Source organism: Ictalurus furcatus, chromosome 6 (assembly GCF_023375685.1).
Source record: "Ictalurus furcatus strain D&B chromosome 6, Billie_1.0, whole genome shotgun sequence".
NCBI classification, from domain to species: Eukaryota; Metazoa; Chordata; class Actinopteri; order Siluriformes; family Ictaluridae; genus Ictalurus; species Ictalurus furcatus.
Genome location: NC_071260.1, coordinates 6600416 through 6616163, shown reverse-complemented (window position 1 = coordinate 6616163; position 15748 = coordinate 6600416). Strand labels below are relative to the sequence as shown.

At 40.4% G+C, this 15748-nt stretch overlaps 1 protein-coding gene across 3 annotated transcripts in view; it reads left to right on the top strand.

Annotated features, from left to right (window-relative positions):
- Positions 1-15748, top strand: part of lrch1 (leucine-rich repeats and calponin homology (CH) domain containing 1) — an 81181-nt gene that overhangs the window by 18488 nt on the left and 46945 nt on the right. For all 3 annotated transcript variants that reach the window (XM_053626351.1, XM_053626352.1, XM_053626353.1), the window contains exons 2-3: positions 6042-6186; positions 8518-8644. In XM_053626351.1, coding sequence (XP_053482326.1) covers positions 6042-6186; positions 8518-8644 — 272 coding nt within the window. The remainder of the gene's footprint in view (positions 1-6041; positions 6187-8517; positions 8645-15748) is intronic.

Genomic DNA, 15748 nt, shown 5'->3' with positions numbered 1-15748 from the left:
CAAACGTTTCAGCCTTTTTGTAATTTTTTAATGTGGATGGAGATATTTTCAAAACTTTTTTGGATTTATGTATTTTTTTTCTAAACAGAAAATATACGTACATCTACGAACATGCGGACTGGCCCTAAAGGTTTGCACACTGCTTGTGCAGTGGAAGGGACGGAGACGGATGCTGTGGTTTCAATTTTGATGAAAGGCTGTTGCACAGAGTGAGATGTACGCTAAATTGTGGACGCAAATTAGGTGTAAAAAATTTAACTGAGATTGAGATTTTTGGGTTTTTAAAAACAGTGGTTGTTCCTGTGAAAGTGCCACAAAGTAACGTGTTGTTTGCATTTAGTGAAAAAAGTGCGTAATGAAATAAAGAGTATAGTTAAGGTGCCCTCTACTATTACTAATATATTTTGGCACCCTTGGTAAATATGAGCAAAGAAGGCTGTGAAAAATTGCCTTTTTTGTGTAACCTTTTGATCTTTTGTTAAAAGAATTCACAAAAATATTCTGGTCTCATGGATATCAAACAATTGCAAACAAAAAACAGGTTTATCCAAAAAATATCTTTGTTAAATAATCCGGTAGGTGTGCTATAATTATTGGCAATATGAATTCACATGAGAAAAAAGTATTTGAAATATATTCCCACTGATATTTTATATTTTTTAGTACACCTCTGTGACTCTGAACCGGAAATTGTTCAACCATGACTTCCTGTTTCACAGGGGTATAAATATGAGGAAACACATAGGCCAAATTCCCTTAGTCAGTCCTTAACAAGGAATATAGCTGTGATGTGCAGCAAAAGGTTGCTGGCCTTCACAAAATGGGAAGTGGCTATAAGAAAATAGCACAAGCATTGAAAATGCCCATTTCCACCATTGAAGTCATCCTGGGAAGTTCAGGAAGTCATAATTACGACGTCAGGTGCGTTCAAATCACCTAGTCAGAGCGAGATGGCAGTGTACCTTCTCTTAATAAATTACAAAAAAATACAGCATACACTCTTCTTCTAGAAAATCATGAAAAATAATGCGCATCAAGTGTTTAAAAAAAAAAAATTGTAATCAACTTTATCGTTACATATATCGTAATTGTACAATGCTATCGTATTTTGTGCAGGAAATTAGCTTGTTTTATTGTAAACATTCAATTTCAACAAATTAAAAAAAAACAAACCACCAGCTACAGATGTTGTATCCTTTGATTCCAACACATTTTCTTACTGACACTCCCCCACCTCAGAAACTCTGAAAGAAAATCGCGACTTTCCCACTGATCCTCTAATTACGACTTTGTGGTGTCGTTTATGTGCATTCAACTCGTAAATAGGATCTTTCCGACATGACTTGGAACACACCATTAAGTACAGTGAAGAGAGTACTGCAATTCGTTGGCTAGTTATTAGTAATGTTGTAATATTACTTTTCTGTTTTATTTGTGTTGCACACTTCTTATGTGGATATGGATCTGCTGCACGTTTGTGTGTATCTTTTTTTAATACGTGTCCTGTTGCATCATATTCTCAAGCTGTACTCCTTAGGTGTGTGTGTGTGTGTGTGTGTGTGTGTGTGTGTGTGTGTATATGCGTGTGTAGGCCTGTCATATTATCTCTTTGTGTTCTTGTTTCCCTAGAAACACTTACCACATTGAGACAAGGGTCACCAGGTCTTCTTTCATCATGTCACACACCTCCCCACACACACACACACATTACTTAATGCCACCATTTAACAAATATAAATAATAAACAAGTTACACACAGACACACACACACTTTGTTTTGTATTTCAGTGAATGTTTTTCCATGATTGTGTGTGTTTTAGACTTTAGAGCAGTTTGTGTTTTGTTGTTCCAGCTTTGTGTTTGTTAGGGTGAGTAAGAGTGCGTGTGTGAGTGGGAGTGTGGAAGGAGGAATCGGAATTGAATTTTTGTTTCTGATAAATCTGCCAAAAAATGCAGTTTGAAAGAAGTGGATAAAGAGCGTGTGCACACACACACACACACACACAGACATTCACGTCCACACAGACGCATTCATTATTTGTCATCATAGCAGTGACGTCAACTTTAGGCATGTACAGTGCCAGCTGTTCCTCTACATTTCCAATTATGGCTTTTAAACCATGGATCCTTGAGGATGTGTGTGTGTGTGTGTGTGTGTGTGTATGTGTGTGTGTGTGTGTGTGTGGCCTTTCCTGTTCTTGCTGACAATGATGTAAGACAGGCTTCCTTGTTGATCTTCCAGTCAAAGTGAAAATCGCAGCCAAGGCACAATAATATTTATGGGAACAATAGCACCTGGGGTGTGTGTGTGTGTGTGTGTGGAGAGAGAGAGAGAGAGAGGGAGCGAGAGAGAAACGGAGAGATGGGTTGCCTCAAAACTTTTTGTAGTTGCACTGAAAATCTTCTTCAGGAAGTGTCCTTAATCTTAGATTTCTTATTCTGTACACACACACACACACACACACACACACACACACACACACACACACACACACACACACACACACACACACACACACACACACACACACACACACACACACAAAATTGTGCCTCCTTGTGGCATGCAATTGCACTACAGGAAAATATCGGTTAAGGCTCCAGGTTGCTGTTCAGAAGGTTGGGGGTTCAAGCCCCAGCACTGCCGGGCTCTGGGTTATTGATTGGAAGGTCAGGGGTTCAAGTCCCGGCGCTGCCACTATGAAGACACTCGCTTTCACTCGTCTTTCACCTGTCATGTAGAACTCTGGTCTATAATTCCCACCAGCCACTGCATGACACCATCATGTCGCATGACTACCCACACCTGAACTTCATTCTTGTTCACAAACACTTACGGGTATTTATAGCCACAGTTTGCGCTACACTGGTTGTCTCACATTTGTCTTTCTTTGCCGTTGTCTCTGTTGCTGTGTTTATGGTCTTTGTTTCACGGTTATTCTTTGCCTTAGTGTTGTGCCACGTGTTCATAGCTTCTTTTGTGTTTGTTTTCATTGTTATTAAACATTTTATCTGCACTTGCATCTCCGCCTTGTTACGAAACGGGAGGTGAGGCAGAAGCAGGTGCAGATCAACGTCTTTATTTTCACACAGCAGTCAAAACACAGGACACGCGGTCTACACTGGACAAGATTAACGAGGTTAAACATAGAACTAAAGTCAGTCTCGTGCATGCTCGCTCTCTAAAGCCGCACCGCAGTGCCATCTGCTGGCAAGGGTGTAAAACGCCTCCAATCATGACATCATCAAAACAAAACGCTGTTATTATTATTATTATTATTATTATTATTATTATTATTGAAATAATTGTATTATACACTACTGGTCAAAAGTTTTAGAACACCTCCATTTTTTTCAAGTTTTTAGTGAAATTTAAGCAGTTTAAGTCCAGTGAACAACCTGAAATGGTACAAAGGTAAGCAGTAAACTGCCAGAGGTTTTTTTAAAAAAGTTTCAGTTACCAAAAACTGAATAATAATGTACATTTCAGAGTTATGCAAAAAGGCCTTTTTCAGGGAACAAGTAATGGGTTAACAGCTTACGGCGTTTCTGCAGCAATGGAAGTAAATTAAGCCTTGAATGTTGATCCTAACAATTCCTACCAGTGTCTCAACTTTTGTTGATACTTATAGTACAAACTCCTTGTCTGTATAAAATCAGTGTTGGAACAGACTGTTACTACACCCTCTTAAGCATTATTTGGACAATATTGTATATTGCTCTCATAATGGTGAGAAAAAGGCAATTAACAAAGGAAGACAGATAGGTCATTATAACCCTTAAAAGTGTAGGTCTTTCCTTTAGAGAAATTGCACAGAAAGGCAAGGTTTCAGGGAATACAGTTTCCTACACCATTAAAATGCACTTGGAAATTAGAGGAAACTCTGACAGGAAGAGGTCTGGCAGACCCAAAGCCACAACAGAATCAGATGACAAGTTTCTGAGAGTCAACAGCTTGCATGGTAGGCGGCTCACAGGACAACAGCTTCAAGCACAGTTTAACACTGGTCGAAGTAAGCAAATCTCTATTTCAGCTGAGAAGAGAAGACTTCGAGCTGCAGATTTGACAGGTCGAGTGGCAGTAAGAAGGCCATTGCTAAGATGGCAAAATAAAAAAAGAGGTATGCCTGGGCCATGAAGCACCGCCAGTGGATTACTGAAGACTGGAAGGAGGTCTTATGGATAGATGAATCAAAATTTTAAATGTTGGGTTCATCACGCAAGGTTTTTGAAAGGATGGTTCCTCTGTGTGTGACACCAACTGTCAAACATGGAGGAGGAAGCATGATGGTCTGGGGCTCTTTTGCTGGATCCAGAGTCGGTGACTTGCATAGAGTGAACGGCACCCTGAATCAAAACTGCTACCACAGCATTTTGCAGTGCCATGCAGTAGCCACCGGTATACGCCTAGTTGGTCAGGGGTTCATCCTACAGCAAGATAATGACCCAAACCATACCTCCAGGCTATGTCAGAACTACCTTAGAAGAAAAGAACAAGATGGTAGGCTTCAAATCATGGAATGGCCAGAACAGTCTCTAGACTTAAACCCCATTGAGCTGGTTTGGGATGAACTGGATAGAAGGGAGAAAGCAAAGCAACCTACAAGTGCAACACATTTGTGGGAACGTCTGCAACACTCAGTACATTTACATGGACAACAATAATCCATTATTAACCTGATTAAGACAATACTCTGATTAAGAAACTACCATGTAAACATAAATTTTTAATTACCTTAATCCGATTAAGGTCATACTCGAAGTAAACACAAATCGAATTAAGACATGTGGAGTACTCCTGTTTTAGTCGCATTATCGACGTCTATCACAGACACGTAAACACCTTAATCACACTATTAACCTCGTGTGAGAGTTTTCACCGCATTTTGCGACAGGACACGATCACACATGGCAGTGCTCAACTGTTTTACGGCAAATAAGAGAGCACGGCTGCGTCCGAAAACGCGTACTTACCCACTATAGGTCTATAGTAGGTGAAATACATGTATCTCGGCTACTATATAGTAGGTAAGTACGCGGTTTGGGACGCAGCCCACGGCTTCAATCAGTCGTCTATTTGCATGTACAGCATGACAAATAATTAACCGCACTTGAAGCGTTCGTACAAATTTGAAATAAAAACTGTATGTTGATACGTGAAATTCTGCCGGAGGGAACATCCGATGGCATGGCGCGGTGACGTAATGACTGTATGTGTTAATCGAACTATGTTCTATAACATGCCAAACGGGAGTGTCGTATCTAAAACGACTAGGTTGCTGAATTTCCTCTAGTCAGTGAATACAATATTCGTCTATTTACTGATCAAAATGAAGCCACGAACAAGATAGATGAGAGAAGCAAAAGTCCAGTTTATTGTTCAAAAAACAACGTGAGATCCCCTCGTGAGACGTCCCAAAATTGATCTGAATCTAAGCACAGATTCAGTGCCCTATTTATACAGTCTTATCTTCATGTTACGCCCAATTATCTCATTCGTTTGGAATCCCAATATGCTTTATTAACGTCTCATTTCATGAAAGGAGTATTCTAAACGTGACTCATGTAAACACCTTAAGCACAATATTGTCTCAAAATAAGCTCAATAATTAGATTATTGCTGTCCATGTAAAAGTAGTGATTGTTGGGAAGAACTTTACGGACATTATTTGATCTCCATTGTAGAAAGAATGCCATGAGTGTGTTCGGCTGTTAAATCTGCAAAAGGTGGCAACTTTGATGAGTTAAAAATTTCAATACATTTTTGTTAAACAAAACGATTCCATGATTTATTTTTTATCTCCAATTGTTTATTTGTTCTATGTTTTAATTTCAGAGTACATTGAGACATTGAACTGCATAAATTTCAGTAAAAACTGGAAAAATTGAGGTATTCTAAGACTTTGGACCGGTATATGTATTCATCATAGCTAAGATCACTTAATAAATCAACAAATAAGTAAGAAAAGAACGTCTTTCTCTCATAAACTTCTTTTATTTGTATTCTTAATATCTCTCTCATTCTTTTTTTCTCCTCTCAGATCTTTCAAAAAATCGTTTGACGGAAGTTCCTCTTGAAGTCGCACGTCTTGTTTCATTGGAAACGCTGAACCTTTATCACAACTGTATCAAAAGCATTCCTGACACCATCATCAGCCTGCAGTCTCTCACATCATTAAATATCAGGTACTCATGCACACACAAACACATTACACACACACATAATGTACACACACACCCTTAGAAGTATGTCTAGTACACCACATCTTTTACTACTAAAGAATTTATTACCAGAACAATAATAAGTCTGAACAGGACATGAGCTGACAATAAAATGAAATATATTAAAATATAATACAAATGCGGAACGTGCACATTTGCAGATATTGACAGAACCAAGAAGAGGAAGGAAAAAAATGGAGAAAAAGAAAGTTGGATGTTTTACCTGCAGACAAAAACTGTTTATTGTTCTAAGATCTAACACAATTTCTGAGTTTCAATTTCAGTGTATTACTTTCAATCATACTTTTTATCATATATTTTTTTTAACATTTGCGATTATATTTATTTTCTAAGTTCTTGTACACCTCTTGTACATTATGCTGACGTTGTTTGCCAAAACAGGAGAATGTTACCTTTCTTTTCATAATTTAGGAAGTAGATCATGCCACATACCATAAGTATCTTGCTAATCGATATTTAGCAGTTCTGTTTGCTTTGTAACTATGTAACAGCTAGCTACAAATATTTACATTATAGCCCGTACAATAGCACAAGTTATGTGTTCTTTTGAAATGTTGATTATAGCTGAATAACAAAAACTGCTTTTTGACATGTATTTCTAGAAATTTTATCAGAGATCAGGCTACAGTGGAATAAGAGGGAGGAAAGAATTTTGTTTTTCCATGTAAAATGGAAAGGGAGTTCTGTCATGAAACTAGTCTTCAATATGTTATTTATCATGTAGTAATTATGTAGTGCAGTGTGCCATTTCTCAATGTTGTATCATTGTGTTTACACTGAAAAGATTTGTCACTACAATACCCAGCATGCATATATATACATATCATTCAGTCATTACGAGCAACCCAAAGTAGACCTAAGGATGCAAGTGTAAGTTTTCTAATTTTATTAAAACTAATATAGCAAACAAAAAAGTACTAGTCCAGGAGTATTCAACTGAAATGTGTAAATGTTCAGTTACATACAATTTCTTACTTACAGCGGACCAAAGAATCAACTAACATGACTAAATGACAACACTTTCATTTAAAAGCTTAACCATTAATGATAAACTATGGCTATAAATAAGACCATTTAAACTGGTTATGCTTTCACATTTTCTCTTTTGACTAGAGCCATGGACTCTGAATAGATGGGACATGTAATGTGAATTTGATTCAGGAGATTAAATGCAAACATCTCTGTCGGTTCATGTTTAAACATTCTGTTTTCATCATCACTTCACTAATCAGATTAGACCAAAACAAACAAACAAACAAACTATGACAGACCTTACCTAATGTCTTAGTTTGTCTCTGGTCCATTGAGCTGCTTTCAGCTTAATAACTGACATAAATGCATGTGATTGGATGAATTATAATTTGGTCTGCAGAAATACTAGTAATAGTAGAATAGTAATAGTAAAGATATAATTAAATCTACAGTGCGGAGGAAATTTTGGTTAAAATAAGAAAAAATCATTGAGACAGGGAAGAAAATATTTATGTAAAACATGATGTTCCTGAGCTGCACTGAGTCACATGTCATCGCTCAGATACATCACACGTCACCGTGCCTGAAAGTAGTACAGCCAAAGACTCGCCCACAAATTTCTGCCACGACTTAAGACAGAGCTGCAGCCATCATAACAGAGAAGATGACTTTGAGCTTGCAACAATCACCCTGCAAGACACATTGTTGACAGGTTACATCAGATGTTGTAGCTATCACAGCTACCTTTCTTTTATCGAGTTTGTGCTGTTTTGATCTCACAGAATGAACCAAGTAATACCAGGAGATTGCTTTGGTGATTCACATACACAGGATCACAATAAAACACAAAACAGGTGATTTTAGCGAGCTAGCTAAAAGACAAGCTCTTCATCATGGAGTGAGGTTTTGAAAACACTGGGCACTCAGTGATTGTAAACATTGCAATGATGCACAGTGAAGATTTTTGTACTACTTGAAAGACCTCAATAACAGCAGCAGATTATATTTAATATAATCATAATTCATTATATTTTCCAGCATGCTGCATGTTTGGGAGAGACTGAAACAGATACTCTGATACAGATATGTCACCATTTATTCCAAAAATCTGTCTCTACTGCCATTTATCACATATTATTTTTATCCCCGCTAACTTTATATGTCAGATAAAAAAGGAAACACGATTTTTTTTTACAAAGCTTACTTCCTGAACATCTTAGGAGTGAAAAACAAAGTGAGTTATTTTTAGGGTTTTGAAGGTTGATTTTAACACTGTATTCCCATTGTTTCTGTAATGCTTAGTCGCAACCAGCTGTCAGTGTTGCCGGTGTGTGTGTGTGGTCTTCCTCTGCGAGTCCTCAACGCCAGTAACAACAAACTCAATGCTCTGCCGGAAAGCATTGGCCAGCTCACCAGCCTCATGGAACTGGTAAGTGTGTGAGAGTGTTTCTGCTCATGCAGTCTTTTTTTGCATTTCTGTTCACTTTTTTTGTGGATACTTGATATCTCAGGAACTTAAATGTTCTCCCATGTCTGAGTGACATGTGGGAGGATGTGAAAAGCAGCATGCAATTCATTCCAGAATCACGTTATTTTGCCACGTTATTGTGTTGTGGATTTGATTTTGAATGGATATAATTGCCATTTTTACTCACCGGTCTACGCTTAATTGGTCATAATGATGAAGTTACATGTTTTAAAGATTTTCAAAAATTAATTTATAATAAAAAACTTTAATCTCGTATTCACAAAAGTATTGGAACCCTTTTATCAACAATTTGTAGAATCCCCTTTAGCAGCAATTAAAGCTACAAGTCTTCTTGGATACATCTCTATTAGCTCTGTACAACTGGATTTGGGCAATTTATCCCATTCTTCATGGCAGGTCCTCTCAAGCTCCATCAGATTGTATGGCAAGCAGCTGTGAACTGCCATCTTCAGGTCTCTCCACAGATGTTTGATTGGTTTAAGTCTAGGGCTTTGGCTGGGCCACTCAAGGACATTCAGAGACTTGCACCAGAGCCACACCAGTGTTGTCTTGGATGTAGGCTTAGGGTCATTGTTGTGTTGAAAGGTGAACTGTCACCCCATTCTGAGTTTGCATGCATGCTGATGGAGGTTTTCTTTAAGGATGTTCCAGTATTTTGCTGCATTCATCCATCCCCAATTGTTACCCGTCCCCCTGTCCCTGCTACTGAGAAGCACTCCCATAGCATGATGTAGGTATCTATGTATTCACCGTTGATATTATATTAGTCACGTGATGTGCAGTGCCTGTTTTTTGTCAAACATCGTGCTTCCTGTTCTATCCAGAGTTCAATATTTGTCTCATCAGAACAGAGAATCTTTTTGCACATGTTGCCAGAGTCCTTTAGATGCTGTTTAGCAAACTCTTTTACTGAACAGTGGCTTCCGTCTTGCCACTCTGCAGTGAAGGCCTTATTTATGGAGTTCTACAGAGATGGTTGTCCATCCAACAGGCTCTCCCATCTCTGCACTGGACGTTTGGAACTCTTTTAGAGAGACTCTTGGGTTCTTTCTTACCTCCCTGACCAAGGTCCTTCTTTCCCAGATGCCCAATTTGGCCAGTTAGCCAACTATAGGAGGGTTATGCCAAGCTTCTTCCATTTAAAAAAATATTGAGGCCAAAAATTTTAACTGATTTTATATCCTTGTCCTGATCTATACCCTGCCACAGTTTGATCACAGAGATCTGCAAGCAGTTCTTTGGACTTCATGACTTGGGTTTTGTCCTGACAATGCATTGTAAATTGTGGGCCCTTATAGACCCTGATGTGTGCTTTTCCAAACTATGCCCAATCAATTTAAATTTCAACAGGCGGACAGGTCCAATTGAGTGCTAGACACATCTCAAGGATAATTAACGCAAAGAGGATGCACCTGACCACATGAAGTGCCATAGCAAGTGAAGCTTTGTAAAGGTGTAAATCAAGTTTCAAGCATAAGAAAAGAAGATTTGCACCATTTCACTGTTTTTCGTAAGTGTAATTCATGTGTTGTGAAACTTCAGCATGATGTTAATGCAAAATAAATATGATCTTTGTTCTTCTGACTTCCATTCTTTCACGCACACAATTTTGGCATGTTTTTTTTCCCGCTAAATTATGGCCAAAAGCATTGCAAACCTGTGAAAAGCGATTTGCAAGCAAAAACAATGGTGTCAAGAACTGCAAAATGGACTGGCCACGTAGAAGCAATCTGTATGTATAAACAATCAACTGTTGCAAATGTCTAAATGACTTGTTATGCATGTAGGTGTTACGCTCCCGCTGGCACTGCGGCGTCGACATGCACGCGCTGCTTTAGAGAGCGCGCGTGCACGAGAGTTTTGTATATGGACACGCGCCTTTGTTTGTTTTGGTTTTCCCCCTGTTTAAGCATTGGTTGATGTTCGAGAGTGTGTCTTGATTTAATCCAGGTGTCTATGTTTCAGTTTGATTGTGTTTGTTATTTAAACCCCTCGTGTGGCTGTGCACTTCGCGCAGTATTGTTTGAATGTAATGGTGAATGCGTTACGCATGCTAAGCGGTCTTCTTTTTGTGTCCGGTTCTGTTCCCTGCCTCGCATCCAGTTTCTTGTTTTAACCTTGTTAATTTCGATCAGTATAGGCCGCGTTTCCTGTGTTTGATTGCTGTGTTGAAAATAAAGACGCTGATCTGCGATTGCTTCTGTCTCCCGACCTGTTTCGGAACATAATACTGTGCCTACCATGCGGAAGCAGCAGGTCAACATGAGCGCCGCCAAAGCTGCCGAGTTTGAGGCGTGGCGTCGCTCGTTCTGGGAACAGAGTCGACAAATAAACGAAGAACTTGCTCAGCTCCACCGCCTTCTGAAGCCGCTGCAGCAAGCCGGGCCATGCACCATGCCGCCACCTGCGCAAGTTACCCCGCCCCCGCTGCCGGAGAGCTACCCCACGCTACGCGGGCAGCCGAGCTACACGGATTCCTGGGGCTTCCCACTGCAGGAGAATTACACCACGCCATGCAGGCAGCAGAGCTACCTGAACTCCTGGGGCTTCCCACTGCAGGGGACTACACTGGGCAATGCAGGCAGCAGGAGGTCGCAGCCCCAGAGTCCCGGCCCGAGGTTAACGTGGCGACCTTGGAGCCTCCGCCCGAGGTCAACAGGGTGACCTCAGAGCTCCAGCCAGAGACCCGCGGGGAGGTCTCTGCCACCAAAAAAGCTGTCCTGCTCAGCTGAAGAAGCTGTTCCACTGCCCTGTTCTGCTGAGGAAGCTGTCCCGCCGCGGAAGCTATCCTGCTGCCCCGTCCTGCTGAGGAAGCTATCCTGCTCTCCTTTCCTGCTGAGGAAGCTATCCTGCTGCCCTGTCCTGCTGAGGAAGCTGTCCTGCTGTCCTGCCCAGCCGAGGAAGCTGTCCCGCTGTCCTGCCCAGCCGAGGAATCTGTCCCGCTGTCTTGCCCCGCCGAGGAAGCTGTCCCGCTGTCCTGCCCAGCCGAGGAAGCTGTCCCGCTGTCCTGCCCAGCCGAGGAAGCTGTCCTGCCCAGCAGAGGAAGCTGTCCTGCCCAGCCGAGGAAGCTGTCCAACTGTCCTGCCCAGCCGAGGAAGTTGCCCCGCTGTCCTGCCCCACTGGGGGCGTCGCCCAGCATTCCAGTCCAGCCGTGGACGGCGCCCCGAGTTTCAATCCCGCTGGGGGTGGTGCTTTGCCTGTCTACAGCCTGGTGAAGGTCACCTTGTTTTCTAATGCATCACGAGACAGCTCACACAGGGGCCCCGGACCGCCGTTGGAGGGGGGTGCTCGGAGGGGGGTTCTGTTACGCTCCTGCCAGCACATGGCGCTGTGGCGTCGAAGTGCAAAGACTGCTGCAGAGCGCGCGCGTGCACGAGATCACGTGAAGAGGACTGTTTAATATGGACACGTGTCTTTGTTTTGTTCTCTTCCGGTATTGGTTTATGTTCGAGGGTGTGTCTTTAATTTGCCCCAGCTGCCTGTGTTTTCCAGGTCCTGTTCTCGTGCCATGCCTAGACTTTAGTCTTATGTTTAATCTAGTTAATCTTGTTCAGTATAGACCGCGCTCCCTGCGTTTTGTCTACTTGTTTGTAAATAAAGACATTGATCTGCACCTGCAACACCTCCTGTTTCATAACAGTAGGGAAAATCCATCTTCAACCGCTTACTCCTTTTCAGGGTCACGGGGGAACCTGGAGCTTATCCCAGGTAGCATTCATACACTACAGACATACCAGTCAGCCTACCATGCATGTCTTTGGACTGGGGGAGAAAACCCCCCACAGCACTGGGAGAACATGCAAACTCCGCACACGCACACACAGAGCCACAGGAATCGAACCCCAACCCTGGCGGCATGAGGTAAACGTGCTAACCACTAAGCCACCATGGACCCCGGTAGGGAAAATATATTCCTGAAATAACTTGAGGCCTATTTCACGTAGCCAGTTTCGGTGGCTACCAAGGTAAGTTTGTTTAGTTTGAGCAAACTCTGGTTTTTCAGTCTCAACAAGGTGGATTGGTTTTTTTCAGGTTTCATCTCCATGGTAACTAACACTCCATGGCTAACCTGCTTTGGAGCAGGTTTTGTTCTGGGTAAGAAAACACTAACCCAAATTGGACCAATCAGATGTGAGCAAAGTGAGAGAAATTTGACACGTCAAAGTTAACCCTTTAGTGTTTGTGTTGGCTTTTCCTGATGACCATTTGTATGAAAAATATAGATTTTTGGCAGACGGTACCTATAGTTTATCTCTGCTGGCTTCTTGAGCTGCACATTACAAAACTGACACACTGAAGCCACACTGAAACTGTATGTATTGCTTTACTGTTCTTTTTGAGTGGTCTACATTTCATCTGGTGGCATTATTCTTAATATATTTTCACAAATTGATATTTATTTATTAATATTTAATAAAACATTCCATTGATATTAAAGGAAATTACATGAAATATGTTGGGGTTATAAGTTTTCAATCAGTTTATACTCATTGTGAGCCTATAAAAGTAAACTTTTCTTACACAATCAGCTATTTTCCCAAACTTTGGCAACAGCACTGGTGCTGCTTTTTGCAATTGGTGTAGGTTTAATTCCTCATATATTCCTCAGTATGCACACCTGCGTATTTCCCATCTTGAATGCTATTGGCTGTTTGCTGCAAACTTTTACATGCATGCGCACGTTGAGCAAACACAATATTGTTATCAAACATCAGAACATAAGGGAAATCCAAAAAATAGCCAAGGCATAATTAAAAGGCACAGCAAAGCAATCAGGAAAACACAGCTCAGAATTTACAAAACTCAAAAGAATAGCAAGACTTCACATTGACCAACTGAAAGTCATGTGCTTATAGTGAACAAACAATAAAGTAAACAGGAAATTGGTAATGAGCAACTAAGTAAAACTCCAGAGATACTGATATCCGTTGGCAGGCAGAGGTACTGTCCTGGGCTGCAGCATATTTATAAAAGATAGATGTTTAAATAGTATTGTTGTGTGTACTAGTGTACTAGTTTGGTGTTTAACACCAAAAAATGTTTTTCTAATTGGGCTTTATTGAAATATCATATTTATCAAATATATTTTTGGCAACATTGAATTTATGCCTTGTAGTTCTAGTTAGGCAATGAAAGTAGTATGAACAAAGACCCACCCCCAGATTTCCAGTTAAACTCACCACTGAGCCACAGTCATCATAAAATTTTAAACTGTCTTTACGCCAAATAGTTCACAATAATTGGCCCCAAAAACAAACAGAGCACTGGTGCTGACAGATCACAAAACAGAGAAGGCCATGTATTTGAGCTATAAATAAAATGGAAAGCAGTTAAGTATATAGACAAAAGAAAAAAAAAATGATCTAACATCAACTGGCCCTGTGTGAAAAAATTATTGCCACTTTAATTACACAATCAACTAATTAACAAAATTTTGTCATAACTGATTTCAATTAGACTAGATGTTACGATATGGAGGTGGAGACGGATGCGAGTGCAGATTATATTTTAATTGAAACTACAAACAAATGCAAAACAGTAACTATAGAACTTGTGGCAAAAAATAAGGCAAAGAATAAACATTAAACAAAGACCAGAATCCCATCAACAGAAATGACAGCAGAGAAAGACAAACACAAGACAAGGAGTGCAGTGCAAACTGTGGTTAATGTACACATAAGTGCTCGTTAAAATGAATGTGATTCAGATGCAGGTGGTCATGTGACCATGATTCAGCGAGGTGCAGTGGCTGCTGGGAACTGTAGTCCAGAGTTTCTTTTCTGACATTACATGACACTAGACACACCCAGGCTTGATTACTGCCAGCCCTGTTGAGTCTAAGCATCACTTAAATGCAATCTTTCCAGCAATGTGAAGTAGGGTAAAAGGTCTCAGCATGCAGCACACTATGTCACAATCAAAAGAAATTCTGGACGAGATGAGAAAGAAAGTTGTTGAATCATTTCAGTCTGGAAAGGGTAACACAGGCGTATATAAGCTTCAGGGACTCATCATACGAATCATAGTGAGAGCTGATATCGCCAAATGGAGAAAACTTGGAACGGTGGTGAATCTTCTAGAAGTGACCAGTCTTCCAAAATTCCTCCAAGAGTGCATTGATGATTCTTTCAACAAGTCAGAAAAGAGCCTAGATGAGCATCTAAGGAACTGCAAGCCTTTCTCACTTCAGATAAGGTCAAGGTTCATGATAACGCCATCAGGAAGAGACGGGGCAAAAAAAGATACCCATGGGAGAATTGCAAGGCAAAAACGACTGCTAACCAATGGGGCGACTTGCCATAATTGAAGGAACCATGAATTCTGCTCTTTACCAGAAAATGCTGAAAGTTAATGTCTGGTCATCAGTGTTTGATCTGAAGCTCAAACCCAGTTGGGTTGTGCAGCAAAACAATGATTCAAAGCACCTCTGAATGGCTGAAAAGAAACAAAATAAAGGTTTTGGAGTGGTCTGGTCAAAGTCCTGATTTGAACTCCACTGGGATGCTGTTGCAGGACCTTAAATGGGCAGTTCATGACCGAAAGACCTTTAATGTGGTTGAATTTAAGCAATTTTGCAATGAAGAGTGGGCCAAAATTCCTTCTCAGTGATGTGAAAGACTGATCTCCAGTTATCAAAAGCGCTTGGCTGCAGATGTTGCTGATAAAGGTGATGCAACCAGTTATTAAGTTTAGGGGCAGTGACTTTTTCACATGGGTGATATAAGTGATGCATCACCTTTTTCCTTCAATAAATGAAATGATCATTTAAAAACCTTTTATTTCCTCATATTCTCCTGGTCTTATATTACATTTTGTACAAAGATCTGAAACCATTTAGAATAACATATATGCAAAATATGTATCATTTTATATAATGACATACCATAACATAATAATTATTATAACGCCAGCTCAAGAATTATTGGCACCCTTGATAACGATAAGTAAAAAAGGTCATAAAACAGTGTCTTTATGATTAGCTTAAACTCAGCCTGAAAATATGAGACAAATCTAACCTTTAATTGAAGTACAATTATTCGAAGA